At 35.5% G+C, this 24,661-nt stretch overlaps 2 protein-coding genes across 2 annotated transcripts; both read left to right on the top strand.

Annotated features, from left to right (window-relative positions):
- The first annotated feature begins 2,089 nt into the window (after positions 1-2,089).
- LOC108358282 (uncharacterized) lies at positions 2,090-6,486 on the top strand. The gene is made up of 5 exons (XM_017609507.1): positions 2,090-2,172; positions 2,257-2,353; positions 2,424-2,476; positions 5,452-5,640; positions 5,701-6,486. Exons 2-5 carry the CDS (start codon positions 2,311-2,313, stop codon positions 6,169-6,171), a joined length of 756 nt encoding a protein of 251 aa, XP_017464996.1. The 5' UTR covers positions 2,090-2,172; positions 2,257-2,310; the 3' UTR covers positions 6,172-6,486.
- A 7,576-nt stretch (positions 6,487-14,062) lies between these two features.
- LOC108358283 (uncharacterized) lies at positions 14,063-19,975 on the top strand. Its single transcript, XM_017609508.1, has 4 exons — positions 14,063-14,346; positions 14,408-14,460; positions 19,012-19,194; positions 19,271-19,975. Exons 1-4 carry the CDS (start codon positions 14,313-14,315, stop codon positions 19,736-19,738), a joined length of 738 nt encoding a protein of 245 aa, XP_017464997.1. The 5' UTR covers positions 14,063-14,312; the 3' UTR covers positions 19,739-19,975.
- The last annotated feature ends 4,686 nt before the right edge of the window (positions 19,976-24,661 follow it).

Raw genomic sequence — 24,661 nt, 5'->3', positions numbered from 1 at the left:
GAAGAGAAACAGGATTTTTTGACCGAAAAATATTTATTTTCAAGGATTCTATACCACTTCTATGAAAAAGCCTTTTCCCCTCATATAAAATATATCGAAAACTTCATGGTCTTTTCGAAATATCATTTTTTTTTAACAAAAAGAAAGTGCGGGTGTTCTTTTTTCCATTTAGAAAAATCCTAGGTGGTGAGAGCTTAAAATTTTAAAACTTTTTTTGGACCACCCTAATATTTGTATGTATATATTACATACCTACATACATACATTTCCGAATTTTTCCAAGTTAAAGCAATTGTCATACCTTTCCAATTTACGATTTTCGTCCTTTGTGTTAGGGCTTTTCTACATTTCCTTTTTGATGCAGAAACGTCTTAGCACTCGGTATGGGTAAAATTTGCATTAACCCAGCACAACATTTGTAACTGCTTCTTGTGTAACCCAGCAGGAAATTGTATTTCAAGCCCATACCGAGCCTAGTTCACGACTAGTTTAAAAACAATTCGGGACTAGTACGGGATTATTTGGATAGCTGTTTCGAACCATTTTTGGACTAGTTTGGATCATTTCGAGACTAGCGCAGACTATTTTAGGGCCATTTTAGGACTAGTTCGGGATTATTTTGGCTCTAATAAGGAACCATTTCGGTATTGTTTCAAGACCATGTTCGAGACCATTTCGGGACAAGGGAACGACTTTTTCGACTGTTTCGGGGCCATTTTGGCATCTGTTCAGGACTATTTCAGGGCCATTTGGGGACTAGTTCATTTCAGATTTTTTGGGATTAGTTTCGTATTATTTCAGGCACATTTCGGGACTAGTGTGGGATCGTTTTAGGACTAGCTCAAGAGAATTTCAGATCTTTTTTGGTATAATTTTGGGGATAATAAGGAACTGTGTCAAGACTTGTTCGAGATCAATTGGTGACCAGTTAACTACTTTTTCAGAAGCACTTCAGCACAATTTCTGGGCTAGTTTGTGATCATTTCCTTATAGTTCGAAATTGGTGATAAAATGAATACAAGACTATGAAATACTTTGAAGAAGTGGTCACCTAGAAATCTGACATATATTTTTCGACGTGATAGGGACTTGCATACATACAAATAGCTGTATGTTTTTAGTCTGGTGGCTAGGAGGACTATTTGCTCAATGGGAGCATCTGCGCCTCGGTATGTAGATGATGTTCTGTGGATATGAGCAGTCATCCCGTAGTTGTCTGGAGTGATCTGTGTACCCGGGAATAAACTGACGTAGTTTAGAACCGATCGGCGCATTGCCTTCTATTTTATATACAAAGTTTCTTTGTGTTTGTAGATTTTGTTGTGTCTCTGCATTTCATTGGCAAATGCGGTCGAAAGTTATACCGAGAGATAGCATTGAGTCTTCAGCTTGCTCTGCTGTTGTATTATCGGCTGGTCTGCGAGGCTGTTAGAACCTTTCTTTGTCGAATACTGAATATCTACCTCCAGATAAAGAACATCGGAACGGGACACACAATATATCACAGACGAGATTAAAGCGATTAACTTAATCAGAAAATAGCGACATATTTACATTGCGGCTGCCATCGTGTTCCTATATAGATTTATACATAATTCATTTTAGAATCACAAGTGATTTTGTAAGTACCTAAGTCTTAAAGATAGTCTTATAGTTATGAAACATAGTCATGCAATTTTGATCATTTTTAATAACACATTAAGGGCCGTTTTCTCAAGTAACCTGTAACTTTAAAGCTCACTTTATATTTAAAGAGTGCGTTACAAATAAAGCTTTCTCTAAAGTGGGACATTTTATTATCGGTTTTAAATTGGTTTACAACCAAAAACATACACACGCCAAACACCGATAATAGAAATGTTTTACTTTAGACAAAGCTTTATTTTTAATCCAACCGTTATATATAAAGTGAGCTTTAAAGCTAATGGTTACTTCTGAAAACGGCCCTAAAACATACAGTGTATACAATATCGACCTAAGTATGCACATATTAGAAAAATGGCTTATGGCCCTGTGTATTCATACATACATATACATATACACACATCGCTGATAGCCAACTTGGACAAGTTCTCAACATAAAAAGTTTAGTCGCACGGTAACCAACTGTTGTAACGGTCGCGTGTGCTTATCTGTATATTAAAGTGTGAACAAAAATAAATTAGCAACTGTGTGAGTTTTCAAAGCAGACGCGCTTTTCTGATTAAGATTATTGACCTATGAAATTAAAAACATTTTGCTTTATTCTACAAACAGGTACACATTGTTTTTTTTTCTACTTTTGGCGATTGATTTGGAGAGTGGTCAAACATGAGAGATAACACTGGTCGACTGTGGGGCAAATTTGGCAATGGCAAGTGTAAATTTTTTTAATTTTAATTTTATGGAAAGTGTTACGCTGATTATATTTGTTGTATTTTTAGGCGAATTCGAAGTTAGAAGCCTTACTAAAGCTGATCTAGACGAAGCCTTGCAGGTAAGTTGTTCAGAAATTTTCTCTTATCATATACAGAAGTTCTGCCAAAGGGAAAGAATTTAATTTTTTTTTCGAAAGTTAAACGAAGTCTAAATTTCACAATTTCCGGGATTTTGCAAGTTTAATTTGAAATAGCTATTATATTTACAAAAGTGGTTCTAGTCTCGTTTTGAAGGTTCTATTAAGGGCTAAAAAGTAAATATGCTATATAAAAAACCAAAAAAAAAATTTATTTATTATTGAAATTAAAAAAATGATAAAAGCCAAAACTTATAAACTTTCTATTATATACAAAGCGTTCAACTGTCATTACAAGATCCTTAAATTTTCAAGAATATGTTTTTTCAAAGATATCAGTTTTTTAACCTTGACACATTTTGTTGCAAACTCCACAGAAAGTTAAGCTAAACAATTTTTATTTAATTTGAATTTATTTTTAATTTTGAGTTTCAAATAAATTTTTTTCAAAGTTCAAAAATTGATATCTAAAAAAAAACAACTTGAACATTTCAGGATCTTATATGATCCGTTAGAGGTATTGTACAAAAAAAATTGAGCCGAGATTTATATAAGTTTTTTTAATTAACGTTTCTGCGATTTTTTTCATAAAAAAAATCTGTAATTTCATTTTGATTTTTCGAACAAAAAATTCGTTTTTTGAACTTTTTTATATAGCTCCAAATATCACGTTAAACACGAGACCAGAACCATTTTTTAACTACTGTAGGTTTTGAGATGTTCAACAAATAAACTTGTGAAAATTTTAAGCTTCGAAAAATTTTTTAATTTTTTTTTTCCTTTAGCTGAACTTTGTTATATCTATACATAGACCTAACCCGAGTAAAAATCGATTTTAGATATATAATCGAGTAAAAATCGATTTTTAGATTATTACATTACTGATTAATCCATCATCATCGCTCATCACTGTATACATGAATTATAAATTTACGATTATATATCTGAAAATCGATTTTTACTCGCGTTAGGGTCCTTTTCTTTAATACGCTAACTTAAATTTTGTCCGCCTTCGTTTGGCGATTGTACCGAATCGATTCCAAAACCAAGAACACCGTGAGAAGGGTATCTTTCTGTAGATGACGATAGTTTCAAAATTGGTTGAAAATTACGGTCAAAATCGTCGTTTCAAAATTTCGGTATTTTTGTATTTTTTTTTTGTTGCAAACTGTCCAATTTGAATTGTTTTCGCATTTCGTTTTACTTCGTATTTGAAATGCAGCTTTGTAATAAAGATTGCAAAATGAAAATAATGAGTAGTGTAGGGTAACTGAAAGGGTAAGAAAATTCATTGACATTTTTTTAAAAGAATTGAAATATATCCAGTCATCGCAAATTTAGTTATCGAAAGTTATCAAGTTTCTTATCACCAAAGTTTATAGTTATCGAAATTTATCGGATCATCCATGTCTATTAAGTGATTGCACATGTCACTTCAAAACACATATGTAATTAAGTACATGTGTTCAATATTTAAAATTAATTAGCTAATCTCATGGGCGTAGCCAGGTAGGGGCAGGGGGGTGCTCGAGCCGCTCCCCCCACGCTAACTTTCAAATTTTCCTTATATATATATAAAATAGTACCCTGAAATGCCAGCTTAATAGGGTCGAGCCCCCCCCCCCCCCCTAAATTTCATTCTGGCTACGCCGATGGCTGATTTTATTTGAATTTATCTTATCAATTAATTAAATTATATCTTAGATTTTTTATTTACTCTACGTAAATGTGAGTTTTACAAAAGCAGGTAGTGATTGAATGGCCATAGGGATCGTTTTTTATATGTATATATACATGCATGTAAGAATGATAGACAATTACTTTAGTAACTTTAACGGTATTCATGCATGGCTCACAGCCTCAATTGGGTGACTGACATCAAAATTAGGATGTGCATAGAAAAATAGAATAGAATAGAATATTGAGCCTCTTTATGGTACTTTTAAAGCCATAAGGTATGAATTATTGCTATTTATATAACTCAATTTGAACTTGCTTGATTTCGTAAATATCTAATGCGAATCTTAAGCCTCGGATAAGACCCCCTTTTTTGATGACGACCATGACATACGCATAAAGGACTATGCTTTGAGGCATGCACCTGGAGTGCCCGATAGACGAGGCAGCTGCCACGTAAAAGAGCGCAAATACGATGTTCGATTTGTGGTGGGATAGGGACTTCGTGTCGCTGAGTACTGCCATTCACCCCACGCTGAACGAGTTCCCCCACAATTTGCATCGAAGCAAGATATCTCAACATCTTGTTTATTCGCACCCACGCCCCGATGAAAGGAAAAGACGAAATGAAATCTTGTTTGGCGATGTCAATGTAATGGTGTGCAAGGAAGGGATCCATGGTCCCTTATTCTTCTTGTAGTCCAATAAGGCGCAACAGTCGTTTCTCTTCTGTGCCAACTGGCGCCATTTGGAATAGCCAACTGAAGCCAAGCCATCCTTCACCTGGTCTTTCTATCACAGAGAAGACGTTCCTATTCCTTTAAAATTATGCCAAAAGCGAGTTCCGATTTGTATGCTTCCCGGTCTGGAGCTTTTGTGTATCCAATCGTATTAAATGACCGAGCAAGTAGAACCGCTGTATTTTAATTCACTCGGATGTTGTCATTGTCCATACTTCTGCGCTATATACATACATACCAGCATGAGGACAATGAGTGAGTACTTTACTTCACAATTCACTCTTGAAGTAGGCCCTAACTCGTCCCGAACTAGTTCTAAAAAGATCCCGAACTTGATCTGAAATGACTCCAAAGTAGCCCCGAAATGGTTACGAACTAAACCCGAAAAAGTCCTGAACTAGTTCGGGATTAAGCTTGAAATTATCCCGAACTAGCAAATAAGGGTTTCTTTTGTTGTGGCATTATTGCATTGGACCATGGATATATAGGTTTATTAAAAAGTGTTGAATACAATTTTCAACTATTCATACATATTTTCAGGTGCTTGATAAATCATTTTATTTGAATGAATCCGTTTGTATTGCTTGCGAAATTAACCAGCCTGAGAATGCGCAGGCGCGCAATGAACTCACCGAACTGTGCCGCATAACTGCAGATGATGGTGTTTCTTTGGTGGCTAAACATGTGCCAACTGGTCAAATAGTCGGCGTATCATTCAACAAAATACAGGTAAGGTATTTACATACATATATTTCGTCGAACCTACATACATACATACATTTATTGCAGTATATACCGCCCAACGGTCAAGAACCGTTTTTCATCAAATTCCGCAACGAGCGTGCGCACTCACCGCAGGCACAACGTCTTATGGATTTCATGATTGATGTGGATTCGGAAACGGATGTCTTTGAGCTATATAAAATAGATACATTATTGGAATTGATGTTCCTTGGCACATTACCGGAATGGGGTCGTCGCGGTGTGGCAACCGAATTATGCCGCCATACCATCCAATTGGCGCGCGAGCTATCCGCAGGCATTGGCGTTGAAGAAATGCATCCACAATTACGTGCTATGCGTCCGAAGGCAGTGACCGCTATATTTACATCGATGTTCTCACAGAAAGCAGGTCGTAAGCAGGGATTCAAAGTGATCAACATAGTGCCCTATAAACGCTTTTCGTACAATGGCAAAACATTTGATCAGAGCATAAATCCGATGCACAAAACTTCAGAACATGTTGTGTACTTATTATAGATTAGAAACAGAATGCAAAGTAAATCCTATATAATTGAATATTTAGAATTAGAAAGGGTGCAGAAAAGGTTTTCTTCCTTTTGCTAAATGAATACGCAAGTCCTTTTCGCCATTAGCCATCGAGAAAGAATCAATCAACAAGCTTTGCTAATTTGCACATTGCAATTATGATGTGTAGTTGTTATAATTAAAGCATCATCTAGAAATCAGCTACCACACAATAAGCACCACAAAGAGGTTTAAGAAATATTTTAGCATTTATCTAGGCTATTTATGTGTGTATTTAAAGTGAATAAAATGATTGCTGATTCACAAAGAAACAAGGGTGAGGCTTCTGATTTCTAATTAATGCCAAGTACATAAAAAGAAAAATTGCCACTTTGGTACTTTCCTAATCAAAATCAGAGTGATAATGAATGAGGACAAAATAAAGTATCTCCGGTCAGCAGGAAAATAGCGCATACGCGTCTCGGCATTCACGTCACTGTTGTCGGTAACAAGTTTATTTAGGCAACACCATTAACACCGATAAGCCCTGAAATCGAACTCTTGCCAACAAGTGGTACTTTGGACTGAGTAGACAATTGAGAAGTAAAGTCCTCTCTCGCCCTACAAAAACCACACTCTATAAATCACTCATAATGCCCGTGCTGGTGTAGGGGTACGGAGGCATGGACAATGAAAACATCTAATGAAACCGCATACGATGACTTAGACGCACTGCGGCGAACTAAAGTGTAAGAAATGCTCCAGGTCTGCAAATATACAACGCGGATTGCGATGCTGGTAGCAGAGGAAGAGGAAGGCCTCCACTGCGGACTAGTTGGAGAAGGACTTGGCTTCACATGGCATTTCCAATTGGCTTCAGTTGGCATAGAATAGAAATAACTGGCGTGATTTATTGAACTCTCATAGAATCGCTTAGGCGGTTACAGAAGAAGTCGCAGAGCGAAAATAGACTGGTTACAATGGACAGAGTCCATGCTTGCCGCGATAGGCCTTCTTGCGACGCCTACCAAAGCTCTGAAATTAGTTTTTTAAACTTTCTGGTAGACGGAATACCGAAAATTCCTGTCTAGTTGCAATGCTGCCATGTTAAATACGATCCAGCCATGGGGAGACCTCAAAATGGTACAAGCGAAAGTCCGTGAAACTCTTTTGGCCCCTGTATTAGATCATATTATTCCTATACACGCTCTAGGAAGCAATATCTCTATAACAATCCCAAAGAGGGGCGAACGGGAAGGAGCCACAGACCTAGATTCACAGTTGACGGCTATCTACACAGATGACTCTAAGCTAAAAGACAGGGTTTTTGTTTACTTGACCACTGTAGGGTTACTAATCGCAATAGCTTGTGACCTCCGCACATTCAGACCGGCCTGCCAGGTTGCTATCAAATGTTTTAAATCCAACACAACAACGTCCCAAGTAGCCACTGAGTGTAAAGGGGTTCCCAATCATCTGGCTAAATTTCTGAATTCTTTAGCTGGTGGCAACCCTAATCAAAAATGTTTTCGTAATGGATACAGCTCTCTTAAACCCATCTCGTTTGATTCTCATATATAAATATTTCATTTAACTTGTTATTAAAATTAATTTTTGCATTTTAAAATAGGTGTCAGCCTATTTAAAATATTCTTAAAATATAACTTTCTTCAAGCTTTCTCGTTTGATACCCATATTGAAAGATTTCGTTTAAGTTGTTAGTTTAACTGATTTTACCGTTTTGAACAGGTGGTAACCCTCTTAAGGATTGTCTTCGAAATAAATCGTTTAGAAACCCCTTCGCTTTACACTCAACTTGTTGTGATATTTTATTTAACTTATTACCCTATGGATCTTAGCTTTATTAACAGGTGGCAACGATTTAAAAAATATTTTTGAAATAAATCGTTTAGGAACCTCTTTCGTTCGGCACCCAGATTGCTGTAATATTTTATTTTATTTACAAATTAATTGATTTTTACTTTTCAAAAAATATCCTATATGTTAATCTAGGCTATAACCTAACCGTGTTATTATTATTATAGTAGAATTCCGAAAATTATATAACGCTTTTTTGGCGGCAACAAAAACTTTTTCTGTGAGAAATCCTAATATTTATGTGCGAGAATATTAATTTTTGGCGTCACCACTATTCACGTTTAGTTGTTAATTTTTCATACTTGAAAAATGTATTGTAAAATTACATACATACATACATACATATATATGTATATTTCTAAATATCGTTCGTTTGCTGAATGAACGACATAACCCATAATTTCCGAAGTTCAGTTTTTTGTCTCGTATAAATTAAATCATAATTTCAATTGTGTTTTATAGAAATAGAATTTGTCTATTTTGGGCCAGCTTGCAACTTTACTCTTCTGTTAAATTTTACGATTATATTTATTTTATTGTTAGTGATTACTCATTTCTGTTTAACGAGAAAAATCTGACTCAAAAATTCCTCAGCCATTTTTGCGAATTTTTGATTTTTTTAGAACATGTCGTTCTTCCAGCAGACAACAGATTTGCAAATTCATACTGTCGGCATTTGTCGTAAACAACAGCAATAAAGGGAAATGTCACGTTCATACTATTGGTAATATTTCATTCAATTTAAAATAAACGCTTCAATTTAATGAAATTACTCGCATATCAGTAGCCGCGCAAAAATTGAGATGCTCCAACTGTTGGTGATTGTGAGTGTATGTATGTATGTATGTATGCATGTACCTTTGCGGCAAGAGTGTCATAATATAAATAATCAAAAACTAGAGAAAAACGGCTTTAAAGTTTGACATTAACATACGCTCCCATGATAAAAATGAAGACGCATTTTCTTCTAATGCGCTATTGTTAATCGATACATATGAAATTTTTACACGACAAGTTTAGACGAAGAGTTGGCGGTTATTTCTGCATCCTTAACTAAAAAAAAATTATTTTTTGAATTATGACACTCTTGCAACAAAGGTGCGATACAAACATATGTATGTACAAAGTCAGCATGGCCAGGTTGGCATTTATAGCTTTTCCGGAAATAGTGATTTTTCGTTATGAAATTTTTGGTAATGTGGAGTTTAAGCGAATTTTTAATGAAAGGGTTCACTAAAATAAGAACTTAAGATCAAATTATAGCAAACAAATATCATTTGATTCACATAAATTCAATGAGGTATGCGAGGACTAAATAAGTGCTGAGATAAACATAGGGCTTATCAAAATTATACGTCACCCGCATATTGACAAGTTTTGACTATAATTTTTTTTTATTGTTTAATTTTAATTCTTTTTTTTTAAATATATACATAGTTTATTCTTTAACAGAACCGGCATAAATCCAAGCTTCAAACTTTGTGCAATATTAAAAAAAAAAACCAGAAACTTAATAGGAAATTTCGAGCTTTTTAATTTGATTTCTTAGAAAGATTTTGAATATTTATGCAATTTTGTAACTCGTAAGTTTGTATAATTGTTCACATATTCCAACAAGTTTTATACTTTTTATGAAAAAAATTACAATTAAATAATAAAAAATATTAATAGTCAAAATTTTTCAATATGTGGGAGGCTTATAGTAATTGTGTACTATATAAAGTGAACTTTAAATTTAGCATTATCTTTGGCATAAAGAACTATTTTTTAGCATATTTCGAAATTTACTTTCTCCTTTTTTTTGGGGTTGCTGGTCACACTATGCGTAGTGCAAGCACCTATATACATACACTGGCTCTAAGGAATAATCGGACAAATTTGACGACTGCCGCCGAATTAATGTAAAACAATATTGGCCACTTTATAGGCACGCGTACCGAAGCTTTCAATAGCTCTCCGTACAATTGATATACGGTTGGCACAAAATAAAGGCTTTCGCTAGCCAACACTAATATAAAATCACCACAAAACAGAACAATTTGTTTGAAATTGAGTGCACAGATCCATTTTTCCGTTAGTTTTCTACTGATTTTGACAATAAAAAGCCAGGAAATAATCAATTTTACGCACAGAAAGCTACTTCATAAAAGAAAAACACATTTTACTCGGGAATACCCGGGAAGTCTATTAGAGAGATTTAGTAGAGTACTATTAAAAATGGCAGCAAAAAGCAAAACGTTTCACGCATAGTTGAAATGTTAAATCGTGCACGAAATCAGTTCTTTATTCGACAAAAAGCTGCCAAATGGCCACGATATTATCAAACGATGCCGAATTATCGTCATCCATTTCCAAAGGTTTGGAGATAATTTGGTTTCGGCATTATGCCAACTTTGGTGAAATCTTTTCATTCAGAACTATCCTTCAGAACGGCAAAAGATATAAAAGTTTAGGTCCTTTGTGAAGATGCCATTAGAAATGTGCAAAAACATGTGTAAGTGGCAATGCAGAATTGCAAGAAAGAAACCGTTATTTGTAAATAATACATACCGGATGTGCTAGACCACCCGTTCACCCCTTATAAAATGGAGCAGAAGGTTTTTTTTTGTATTGGAAAACGCAAAAATTGGAATTACCAAGTCGAGAATTGACAATTTTTGATTGTTTCGCGAAAATCTGATTTTTGGTACTTTCAACACTTTTGAAAGGAGTCCAGTAGTTCGTTTTTGTAACTATTCCGGCTTGTTTTCGATTTAGCTTGCTAAAGCAGGGATTAAACTGATTGTACATTTTTGATCAGTGACTGTAGAGTGGGGTTCGCAATTTTTTTTATTTTTTTATTGAACTGAACTCATTCTAGGTAAAAACTTCTAGACAAAAACACTCTGCGACTGTAAAAATGTACAAAATTTTTCACATGTACTAATCGTGTGATCCCTGCTTAACTTTGTTGTTACAAATCCACACACAATTTTTATTAATAAATTTACATTGTCCTTTAAGGACTCTCTGCAAACTCCATCTCCGTGGGTGCGATGGGCGGGCGTATTCGTGGCACAAGGCAAAAACTTAGTTTAAGCGAAAACAAAGTTTGTCAGATTATTTGCTAGATTCACTGTATGTATGTACGTATGTACATACATACATACATACATGCATACCCATGTGCTCTCCAAATAGTTTTAATGGCAATTGTATGTATGCTCGGATATTTGTTTGGGGGAGTCGCGCTACACTCCCACCTAATGGTTGAGTCAGTTCAGCAAATTCATACTAGCGTTTGGGGATATAAAATATATTATAATTATATGTTAATTTTGAATCTGCTCAAAAATAAACACAACATTAATCCTCTTATACCAATGCCGAAAATATAACACCGTGCGACAAAATCCAAAAAATTTCAAAACACATGAAAAAATCAATATATCAATAAAATTGTTATTTTAATTATTTATTTTATACTAACCTAGTAAGGTCGAAATATTCGAAGCTCCAAGATTCGATTTTTGAATTTTTTAAATCGAACTTTTGTGGTACTCAAATTCGTATGAAATTAAACTATCAACATCATACGCTGTTGTCAGATGTAAGACTTTTTTAGTTCCTACATACATTTTGTTATTTTTTAAAATTGATAATTTGATACTTCAAAAGAATAGATGGTATATTTGGTAATTTTTTATTTTTATTTTTGTTTACGTCTCGGTCACTTTAATTTATATAGATGAATTTTTATTTGGTCTTTGGTTAGTATTATTTGAGAAAAAATACTACTTAATTGTATTTATTTTTGATTGTGAAGAGCGATACGGATAATTATTCACATTAGTATGCATAAGTTCAATTCAATCTCTTTTTAGATTTGGATTATCATTCTTACAAAAAAAAAACTTTGAATTTTTAGCAACAATTTTTTTTAATTCGAAAAGAATCGAATAAATCGAATTTGTACCACCAAATTTCTAATCGCATTATCGAATGGTTGAACAATGTGCGAAATTTGGAAAAAAACTTGTTTACCTTTTATTCTTTGATATTGGTCGGAAACTGGGCTCGAACCCAGACCCTGCGAAATGGTAGCGGCCAATTTTCTATACCTGTTCATACTGGAGAACCAAACAATGAATTTTTTCTAAGTAAACATCTGTGAAATTTCAAAGTCCCTTAAAATAATCCTGACTTCAGAGAGAAAATCTAAAAATGTAGCTTTACGTTTTTTTTTCATTTAGAACGAGTTTACGTTCAATGTTAGGATTGAAGATCCATTGTGGATCAATGAATCACAATCGGGTTCCGTTGCATGCTGATCAGTGATCTTACGATCTTATCTTTAAGCTTGCTCTGAGCTAATATATTCTAAAATCTGTTCAAATTCTGTTAGTTCTGTAGCTCATCTTCGTGCACACATTACAGTTATTCTCTAGGAAAAAAAATTGTATCACTTTATTTTCACAACTTCAGCCCAGTGCAAATAATTTCTATGTCTTTCTATTCTTTACACCATTCAAAATATAGTTGATCAGCGGACTCTCACTTTTATCATAAGTACACATACGTATGAAGCACAATTGCTTCATTATGAAAGCACTCTGCATCTAGTACACAGTAAATATATTCATATAGGGGAATGCTCCCCACCAGGAAAAACATGAGTTAGTATTTAGTAAAATTTGAACCAGTTCGTTCATAACTAAATCGTCTATAGTCTAGAATAGACCTAACTGATGTATTTCCTTTTTAAATTGCACTACAAATGCTTGCCATTTTGGGCCGAAACCTAGAAACTTCGCCAATATGCTGCTTTTCTTTTTTTCTGTTTTTTTCAAGGTTATGCTAGTTGTTCACACCAAGTGTAGGCAGGTCTTTAAGCACTTGATTCTTACGTTGTACTCATGGGCGACTTGTTTTCATTATCCACCCATAGGTGAAACGAATCGAGGGATCTTTTCACTGGAGCATTATCATCCACGTTTAAGACGTGCAAACGTTGAATCTTAATGCCTTTCACAGCTCGTTATTCCGTCTCCGTTGGTAGCCGTTGTCCACGCGAGCAGGACCATAGATATTGCGCAGAATAGTTCTCTCGAAAGCCTCTCTCATTGTTCGACAGCAACCACATTTCTTCGCCATACAAAAAGACGAGAATGATCATAGATTTATGTTCTGTTCGTCGATTTGCTTAAATATTTAGTATCATTTACTGTGATAATCTGGTTAGTGGTGGTCTTACCAGGTCTGAAGCCATATTGATAAGGTTTCTTTCACACGGTATCATCTATAGGATCTTAAAGGCAATATTAGGAAAGCTTACACCGCGGTAATTCGCGCAAACGGCGGGATCGCCCTTCTTATGGATTGGACAAAGTACATACGTACATAAAAGTTCGAATCCTCAGGCAAGAATTCATTAGACCAAATTGTGCTTAACTGCTGGTATAATCAGCTCTTCGCCGCCAACTTTGATATGCACAACCCATATTACGTGGGCTCCAGAGCCTTTGTTACTTTTACGCCTAAATAATTATTGCTGTTCTCATCTCGGTTTGGTAGGCGTAAGCTTTGTACTTAAACACGGGTCCGGGTTTTTCTTTATTAAACGCACTACTTACATTAGTATGTATTCTACAGCGTTACCAGATCTCATTTTCGCCTCAGCAGGAACCAGCCATGGTCTTAAAATCATTTGATTGCTGATAGAACTTTCAGCTCGTATTTTTGTCTGCCGGCATCAGCAAGCTCTCTCTGGTTCTTTCCGACGCCTTTCCTCCCTTCTCTTCCTCAAGGCTTCTTTTTTTCTGGATCGCCTTTATGGTTTTCACCGTTTCGCTGGTCACCCAGCGCCACTTTCGAGGTATTTTCCTGCAGGGTTGTTTGAGCAAATTGGCGGTTAAATTTTGCGAGCGTTATCGCGAGTATCTTAATTCATTTGTTATTTAGCATCTAGCATTTTACTATTCATACATATGTACATATGGACACATGGGTAGGGAATGAGAGGTGGTTGGCGTTGCCGCCAGTGGACGTGCTTTGTGTCGGTCAGCTGTTTTCCGCTCAGTAGCTAATAATTTGTTCGCCACTTTATCAGTTCAATTGAAACGGTATTTACAGTATATTTGGTCAGTAGAATTTTGGCAGCGTTGACGTTTTCATAACGAAATTTTGGAGTGCGTGCGTGCTCAACCGCTAAACTATTTATTTTTATGTTAAGAATTAAATTTCGGCGCATAGTTTGCCGGACAAATTAAATCTAAAGTTCTTTAGAAAAAATTACAATGAGTGGTCAATTACCAAATACAATTTGCAATGGTAAGTTTTTAATGATTATTTTAATAAGTAAAATTTTTCTTAAAATAAATTTTTTTTTTAGGTGAATTAGAAATTGTTAAAATAACTGAGGATTTGTACGACCAAGCTGTCAAGGTAAGTTAAGAAAAAATTAGGAAAATAGGACGTTCCTGAAAAGTTTTTTGATATAGAGCGTTTTCGAACTGGCTGTCGAGATAGGTCGATCTTCCACTTAGCAGTCGATATGTACATATCGCACATGATCTTCAAAGGTGACACAACACAACTCAAAATTAAACGTTCGTCAGAAAATGCGAAAAACTATTTCTTAGCACATGCTAATCATATGGGCAAGGGAGATATTACGTTAGGTTTTTTTTTAACAAATTATAACAAAAATTTTCTCCACCTTTTGTTGTGCCCTGTGTACATTTTTAGCGCATAATTTCAAAATATGCCAAATTTTGAAATGTGTCTCTTTTGAAGACGGTGTGCGATATGTATATATGTCATATAACAAAATTTCTAGAGATTTTTTTATACTCGCAGTTTTCTAAAGTGCTGAACACATTGAAGCCGACGATGTACGGGCGAAAGCTTCAAATTTGTTATCTCATTATCTAAACGCTTTGTCGATGGCAAATGAATTTTTCGAACGCGACCAAAACGGTTTTGAGAGTACCAAAAAGATTTTTTTGCAGTATTTAAAGAGAAATAGTTTTTTTCTAATTTATTATTTTTCAATAAAATCAAATTTCAAAAATTAAAAAAAATTAAATCACTGGATTAAAAAATATTTTTTCACACAGACAATTTTTCACAATGTATATATGTAAATTATTTTTATTTTTTTTTTATGACATTTTTTATAAAAATATAGTTCATACTATAACACATTACATTCTTTAATAAGATTTTTAGATTTTTTTTGAGTATGCAGTTTTGTAGCCCAATAGATTTTGAAAAAAAGTATCAAAATCATTTTCAAAGTACCAGTTTTGGTACCAAAGAACCAAAATTGGCAACGCTGGCAGCGACATCATGAATTTGTATGAGTTTGACATAAAAGTAGAGAACCTTATCTGTCGCTGGAAAAATAGAAATAGATCAAATCTGGCCACAACCACAGTCGTCGCGTAGCCCTGCCCTGCCGTCGCCAAAATAATTATCTGCATAGGAATACGTAGCTCGTCGTTTTCATTGTGGTCGGGCTGTTACTAAAATTAACGGATATATGTATATGGCTAAATGCCTAAAAAGCCTAACTTAAGGACCGTTTAGTTTGACTAGTAGAGAACAGTTCTCAGCATGGCCCACAACTGAAGCTGTTGAATACTTTCAAGACATCGTATTGTATAAACATTTTCAGACTTTTGCTTAAAAAAAAACAGGCATATGAGCCCTAACCGCCAAAATAACGTAAGCGACATTTTTTTCAAAATTTTCTTTTTGATGCAGAAATATTCCTAGAGCATCTAGATGCATTGAAAAAAATATCGCTTACGTTATTTTGGCGGTTAGGGCTCGATATGTAAGCAAATGTAAGCTTAAGGCGCCTGTAATGAATAATTTATACAAAAAAATTCAATTAGCAGAATAATTTCGAAAAATATAAAAATTAGCTTTTAATTTCGTGCTTAGGAATGCTAAATAGTACGAGCATTATTGAAATGCAAATTTGTCATGGAAAAGTTATTTGTTTGTAAAGAAAAACAATTGGGTTTCTCTTAAATACTGACGGAAAATTTAGAAAAAATATGTAAAAGTAAAACATGTGTTTTCCGCGTAGAAAGACATTGCTGTTACGACAGCCTACTTACATACATACATGGCAAGATGTATTAAATAAGGTATGATTAACAACTCAGTGGGGCACTCTTTTAAGGGACTATAACGTCAAATTATAAAAAAAAAAAACGAACGAGCAATTTTCATTTTTAAATTTGTAGGAGAGCCATCTTGAAGATTCTTGGAGCAGCTTTGCCAGTTTGGCCTTTTTACCGTCATTATAACGTTATATGATATAGTGTCGATCAAAATTTTGTAGGCCAACTCAGAACTCCACAATACGTATGTACGTAAACCGAATTTCAAGTCGATAGTCGAAAACAATGAAGTTGATATACATACATATGTACATAAGTCTGCAAGATCGGTTATATAGTGCCTCGAACCAAACTAAATTTATTAGGTCAACTCGGAACTCTATAATATATGTATATCTAAACGGAGTTTCGGGCCTATATATATTTAGACTATTTATTTTAAATTTGTTGTCCATATAATATGCAATGTGGGCTTCTTGGCCGATTTTAGGTTCTGTAGGATCCGTTTTCGATTCTTTTGGAATGGTTTCTCAGCTCGTTTTACTTATTTTTTTCCGTTATACTGAGATCATTTTCCCGTTCTTCCGGAACCATTTTTCGGTAAAAGTTATAGCTGTCATTTCGGAGATCATTACATCTCCTCATTAGACTTCTTTCTCTAGAGTTCAGCGGGAATCGAACCGGTATCACTCGATTTGCAAAGCTAGCACGCTAACCGGTGGGCTAAGGACACCCCGTAAACTATCGCTTCATTCATGAACGCAGTTAAGGACCTCATTTCCACTGGATAAAGCTATGGGAAAGTTAGCCTAAGCGGCTATCACCTGTTTAAAAATACATATAGAGGAGTGGCCCGGCGGTGAGAGACCCGTCTCGAATGAACACTCTATTTATATATATATATATATTTTCCAAATACGTATAATTTTCTTTATTTAAGTTTTTAGAGCCCACAGTTAAGTCTAAACACCTACCACTTTATGTAGGTAAACGATTTTGAATCCTTGAGGAAACTTGTCAGACACCTAGGGTTTAAATCTCCCAATTTGTCAAGGTCACTAAAGAAAGGGGACCACAGAAAGCGCAATCAGCTTCTCGATAATGCCGGGCAGTTAAAGAGAAGGTGGAGAACTGACTTCTCCTCCTCATAGGTCTTGCAACTTCTGCAGCATTTAGGGTAAGGCACACCATGCACAGTTTGCTTAGAAACCAGGCCAAGTTTGCTTTGAAATTCGACAGTTCGTAGTTTGCATCCATCTCTCGCTCGCGCGAGCATAGATAAATTCTCTTAAAATCAGCAATACGTTCTTTGTCCGGATCTGCTTGGTCGTAGCCATACGGTAACCCTCTCTGTCCCTATTAACGGGAACCCAAATAACGTTTAGACTGTTCTGCTTAACCATCTCGGCGACAGTCCAGCACATTTTTTGATTTAATTGTTACGGAATTCACAGCTTTAATTTCTGCCTGGCTGTCACTAAAAATGAACACCTCTATACCTTTTAAATCAGTTCTAAGTTCGTTTAGAGACTCCATTATGGATGAGACGCCAGCCTGGAAGACACTACAGTAGTTCGGTAGTCGAAATGAATGGCTCACCGTAGGGCTACGGAAGAAGAACCCCCCTCCCACTCCACCGCTCATATTTGGAGCATCTGTGAAAATTACTATACTACCGGGTGGAGTATAATAGTTTTCTGCCCATTCCTCTCTGCTTGGGATTTTCTTAATGAAGTTTCTATCCGGAACCAGAGTTTCAACACAACGCTCTGTATAATACGGAAGAAACCTATGTTTTTCCAGAATGCAGGAGTGACCCAACAATCCCGATTCCCATTGCTCTGTCTTTCTTAAGCGAAGTACAGTAACAGATACCATCTGCTGACCCACTAGATTTAGTGGTAGAAGATGCAAAAATACATTTAAAGCATCATTGGACGTGGTCCGGATTGCTCCGCTAATGCAGATCATACTAATCCTCTGTACATTGCTGAGCAAATTAAGATTTGAGGCCTTAATCAAAGCCGGACACCATACCATAATTCCATAAAGGAGAATTGGTCTAACCACCGCTGTGTAGATCCAGCGGCATATACTCGGGCTCAACCCCCACTTTTTACCATTGGCCCTCTTGCATGAATGACCCCTAAGGATTTCGCTTTATTCGTAAAGCTTAAGAGTCGGCTATTTTGTTTAGGCGGAGTCATTAGAGGTGTTTTGTATCCAGTTCTACTTTCTCCGAATTAGCGCAGAGGCCGCAGAGCGTTGACCATCATGATGCTTCGCGAAGTGCGCGCACAGAGTTTGCAGGAACTTGCCCTTATACACGATGGCTACGTCATCCGCATAAGCAACAACATTGGCGCTTTCCCATTTAATCTCTCGCAAGTGAGAGTTCACGGTTAAGTTCCAAATGAGTGGCGAGAACGTCCCACTCTGCGGTGTGCTCTTGGTCACATATCTTGAATCCGAATTGTCATCGACGTGTGCCGTGATCACCCTGCACAAGATCATTTGCCTTATAAACTTCACCAGAGAACTGTCCACCTCTAGTCCTCTTAAGGCCTCTGCTATGGCCTCTGAGTTTATATTGTTAAAAGATCACTCAATGTCTAGAAAGGCTACAAAACAGTAGTCCTTGTAACTGGAGGATTTTTCAATAAAATGGATGGGACTTTCTTCGAAATCGTGGATTTAAATACACGCAGAAACAAATTCATCGATGTAGTCGTTGTTTTTAAATTCTATTAGGCTTTTAGTGAGTAATCCACCGACCGAAAGAAAATGACGTAGGACCTTTCTTTATTAAGATAACCATATGTCTGTATATGTATATTTTTTAATTATTCTCTCCCCACAGCTTTTTAGAGATAATTTCATGCAAAATGAAAACATTTGCATAGGAACCAATCTGCTCAGCTCACCTCAGGCTATTAAAGAGTTACAATCGCTATGCAGAGGGATACTCAAGGATAACATCTCATTTGCTGCACGCAATCTTACGAATGGAGAGTTGGCTGCCATCGCTGTCAATCATCTAATGGTATTTATGTATACATACATACACATCCTTTCTTAAGTACTCCATATTCATACCTTCTATTTTCTCTTCATTGCAGTCTTCAAAGCTGCAAAATGCTTCATTGGGTGATGCCATGAACAACTTCCAATCGCCTGAAATGAAATGCATTTTTGGAGTTCTCCAACGCATTGAAAGTAGCGTTGACATCTACAGGGCTTTAGAAATCGATAGCGTAATAGAGATTGTCTTCCTATCCACCGACGCTAATTACGTGCAACGTGGACTAGCGAGTATTTTATCGGAGCACTCCATCAATTATGCGCGTCGTTTACTAAGTGGCATACTGGCGGAGGAAGATTTACCAGCGGCACATGTGCGGACGCTTAAACCCGGTGCAGTTTGCTCTATATTCACATCTCTATTCACACAACGCATTGGGCGCAAGTTTAATTTTGAGATTTTAAATAAAGTGCCATTTAGGGAATTTTCATTTGAGGGAAAAACATTCGCTGAGCGAATAGATCCCATACACGAGTTTGCGACATTTGAAGCGTTGCGATTGTGAGAGATGGCTGAGTGGAAAATGAGGCGGGGAAAGATGTTAAAAATACGCAAATACATACATACATACGTATAAGATTGTGTTGCTAACCAGGCGTTTATTGTGAATAGAATATCGCTTGAGATACGAGTATTTGAAAGCTCTGAAGTCATAAAACTAAACGTTCCGAAATAAAGGTCCTTGACAAATCTTGGGCGTGTAGAGTATTTTTTCTATGCTCACAGAAATATATACATAATATAAATTGTTTGCCGATTTTAATTATTAGGGATACAGTGGTGGTTAGCTGATATTCAGCTGGGTCTGGGACAATTGAACCCTTTGACACCCCCTCTCGTCGAACTGATTAGTGCCAGTGATCCTAATTTTATCCCTCTTCGTTTGAACGTGTACTTCCCAATATGCTATGGGATAAGTTCTCACGAAACCTGTTATGTAAAGGCACGTCAGCCATTGCGCGCCCTGATTACCTCAAGTTTTGTTGTGATGTACATACATACATCAACTAAGAGGATGGCTCAACTACCGTATTTTCGGGGAGAAACCCCAAATTTTTCCTGTCATGGACCTGTCTCTTTCTTTACAAAGCTATCTCGAAGTATGTGCACTTTTCAACTCATAGAGGGCGGCTTCACTAGAACGCCCCGCCCCATATACCCGTATGCATGTATGTATGCTGACACGATTGTAGTAGGTAGTTCAGTAAGACCGTAGACAACTACAGAAGAGAAACGACTGGCGCGCTCTGTTGGACTCTGCCGAAGGCACTTAGGCGGTTACAGCGGCAAACTAGAAGAACAAGAAGCTTTTGACTGCAAACGTACTGAGGCAGATTGGCATAAAGGATTTCGGAAAAAGTTTGTCTTGTGTATATTCTGAGCATCTCGGAATCTGCACTTTCGTCTTTCTAAATTTTGTAGTGTCTGTCAAGTGTAACTGTAAAGCAAATAAAGGTCTAGGTAGCGAAAGTTTCTGAAACTGCTGTGTCAAAGACCTGCCCAGTCAGTTCGTTGACGGTGTGCTTTAGCTTTCCGCCCAACGCGCTCAGTGAGGCTTTATAGCCTATGGTTAGAAGGCTGATCTCTTTGTAGAAATCGCGTATATGGCTGAGCAACCCAGCCAGTGGATTGGGCAGAGCACGCAATATTTTGCTTGCAAGCACCTCACCAGACGGTACATAACGTCGTTGGGCTGAATACCGCTCTTTAAGGCCGGATATTAGTTATCTGCTTTTTAGCATTTTAACGGGCTTTCGAAATGCGAAAGATTTCCTTTCGTTTGCAATACATTGCCCTCTACGCACAATTACTCAATATGTCCCCCTGCTACGCTACGTTTCTGAAGGCATAAATGTAGCTGCCTATTGTAGCTTAAAAAAAAATCGAATTTTAAGAAAACTTAATACTTAATCTCAGTTTTAATTTATTTTTTTGTGTTCGCTAGTTAAGTCTAAAAAAATGCTTACTTAAGTACAAATACGATTAAAACAACACCTCGTTTTCATTCCTCGTTGCTCTTGCTCATACATACTTACATACATACTATCGCATATTGACTATGCATGAACAGTTACTCCAAGAATTGATCCTATGTTGTTGATCAATTTGTATGCTGAAACAGTTTGAAAAGCGAAAAAACTTGGATAATGAACTCGACTAGTGTCACGGAAACGAATTCTACCTTAAAATCTTTTTAATGAAAGGGTTCACTAAAATTAGAACTTAAGATCAAATTATAGCAAACAAATATCATTTGATTCACGTCCACATAAATTCAATGAGGTATGCGAGGACTAAATAAGTGCTGAGATAAATATAATGCTTATCAAAATTATACGTCACCCGCATATTGACAAGTTTTGACTATAATTTTTTTTATTGTTTAATTTTAATTCTTTTTTTTTTAAATATATAGTTTATTCTTTAACAGAACCCGTATAAATCCAAGCTTCAAACTTTGTGCAATATTAAAAAAAAAAACAAGAAACTTAATAGGAAATTTCGAGCTTTTTAATTTGATTTCTTAGAAAGATTTTGAATATTTATGCAATTTTGTAACTCGTAAGTTTGTATAATTGTTCACATATTCCAACAAGTTTTATACTTTTTATGAAAAAAATTACAATTAAATAATAAAAAATATTAATAGTCAAAATTTTTCAATATGTGGGAGGCTTATAGTAATTGTGTACTATATAAAGTGAACTTTAAATTTAGCATTATCTTTGGCATAAAGAACTGTTTTTTAGCATATTTCGAAATTTACTTTCTCCTTTTTTTTGGGGTTGCTGGTCACGCTATGCGTAGTGCAAGCACCTATATACATACACTGGCTCTAAGGAATAATCGGACAAATTTGACGACTGCCGCCGAATTAATGTAAAACAATATTGGCCACTTTATAGGCACGCGTACCGAAGCTTTCAATAGCTCTCCGTACAATTGATATACGGTTGGCACAAAATAAAGGCTTTCGCTAGCCAACACTAATATAAAATCACAACAAAACAGAACAATTTGTTTGAAATTGAGTGTACAGATCCATTTTTCCGTTAGTTTTCTACTACAATAAAAAGCCAGGAAATAATCAATTTTACGCACAGAAAGCTACTTCATAAAAGAAAGTCGACAAAAAGCCGCCGACTGTCCACGATATTATCAAACGATGCCGAATTCTCGTCATCCATTTCCAAAGGTTTGGAGATAATTTGGTTTCGGAGTTGTGCCAACTCAGGTGAAATTTTTTCATTCAGAATTATCCTTCAGAACGTCAAATGATTTAAAAGTTTAGGTACTTTGTGAAAATGCCATTAGAAATGTTCAAAAACATAAGTGGCAATGTAGAATTGCAAGAAAGAAACCCTTCGCGCTTACCGCTTATAAAATGGAGCAGAAGGTTTTTTTTGTATTGTAAAACGCAAAAATTTGAATTACTTACTAAGTCGAGAATTGACAATTTTTGATTGATCTGATTTTTGGTGCTTTCAACAGTTTTCAAAGGCATCCAGTGCATACACAATTTTTATTAATAAATTTACATTGTCCTTAAAGGACTCTCTGCAAACTCCATCTCCGTGGGTGCGATGGACGAGCGTATTCGGGGCACAAGGCAAAAACTTAGTTTGAGCGAAAATAAAGTTTGTCCGATTATTCGCTGGATTCACTGTATGTATGCATGTACCTACATATGTACATACATACATACATGCATACCCATGTGCTCTCCAAATAGTTTTAATGGCAATTGTATGTATGCTCTGATATTTGTTTGGGTGAGTCGCGCTACACTCCCACCTAATGGTTGAGTCAGTTCAGCAAATTCATACTAGCGTTTGGGGATATAAAATATATTATAATTATATGTTAATTTTGAATCTGCTCAAAAATAAACACAACATTAATCCTCTTATACCAATGCCGAAAATATAACACCGTGCGACAAAATCCAAAAAATTTCAAAACACATGAAAAAATCAATATACATATCAATAAAATTGTTATTTTAATTATTATTTTTTTTTATACTAACCCAGTAAGGTCGAAATTTGTGTGTTGTAGTGCATATACTTATTAAGGATGGGTAACTTCAATATTCGAAGCTCCAAGATTCGATTTTCAATCGAATTTTAAACCCAAAATAACGAATTTTTTAAATCGAACTTTTGTGGTACTCAAATTCGTATGAAATTAAACTATCAACATCATACGCTGTTTTTTAGTTTCTACATGCACTTTGTTAATTTTTTTAAATTGATACTTTGCTACTTCAAAAGAATAGATGGCACATTTGGTAATTTTTATTATTTTTTTACGTCGCGGCCACTTTAATTTTTATTAACTATTCACCTTTTGTTTGGTTCTTGTTTTGTATTATTTGAGAAAACAGATTACTTATTTGTATATATTTTTGGTTGTAAAGAACTGTTGGGATAATTAATCACATTAATATACATAAGTTCAATTCAATCTCTTTTTCGATTTGAGTTATCATTCTTACAAAAAAAAAACTTTAAATTTTTAGCAAAATTCTTTTTTTTTTAAATCTAATAAATCGAATTTGTACCACCAAATTTCTAATCGCATTATCGAATGGTTGAACAATGTGCGAAACTTGGGAAACAACTTGTTTACCTTTTATTCTTTGATATTGGTCGGAAACTGGGCTCGAACCCAGGCCCTGCGAAATGGTAGCGGCCAATTTTCTATACCTGTTCATACTGGAGAACCAAACAATGAATTTTTTTAATAATTTTTTTAAGTAAACATATCTTTAAAATTTCAAAGTCCTTTAAAAAAAATCCTGACTTCAGAGAGAAAATCTAAAAACGTAGTTTTACGTTTTTTTCATTTAGAACGAGTTCACGTTCAATGTAAGAATTGAAGATTCATTGTGGATCAATGAATCACAATCGGGTTCCGTTGCACGCTGATCAGTGATCTTACGATCTTATCTTTAAGCTTGCTCTGAGCTAATATATTCTAAAATCTGTTCAAATTCTGTTAGTTCTGTAGCTCATCTTCGTGCACACATTACAGTTATTCTCTACGAAAAAAAAAATGTATCACTTTATTTTCACAACTTCAGCCCAGTGCAAATAATTTCTATGTCTTTCTATTCTTTACACCATTCAAAATATAGTTGATCAGCGGACTCTCACTTTTATCATAAGTAAACATACGTATGAAGCACAATTGCTTCATTATGAAAGCACTCTGCATCTAGTACACAGTAAATATATTCAAATAGGGGAATGCTCCCCACCAGGAAAAACATGAGTTAGTATTTAGTAAAATTTGAACCAGTTCGTTCGTTCGTTCGTAAATCGTCTATAGTCTAAAATAGACCTAACTGATGTATTTCCTTTTTATATTGCACTACAAATGCTTGCCATTTTGGGCCGAAACCTAGAAACTTCGCTCATTTTCT

Source organism: Rhagoletis zephyria, unplaced genomic scaffold (assembly GCF_001687245.7).
Source record: "Rhagoletis zephyria isolate East Lansing unplaced genomic scaffold, Rhagoletis_zephyria_1.1 Rzeph_scaffold_00231, whole genome shotgun sequence".
Taxonomy (NCBI): Eukaryota; Metazoa; Arthropoda; class Insecta; order Diptera; family Tephritidae; genus Rhagoletis; species Rhagoletis zephyria.
The sequence above is the reverse complement of the archived record's forward strand: the minus strand, read 5'-3'. Positions and strand labels throughout refer to the sequence as shown.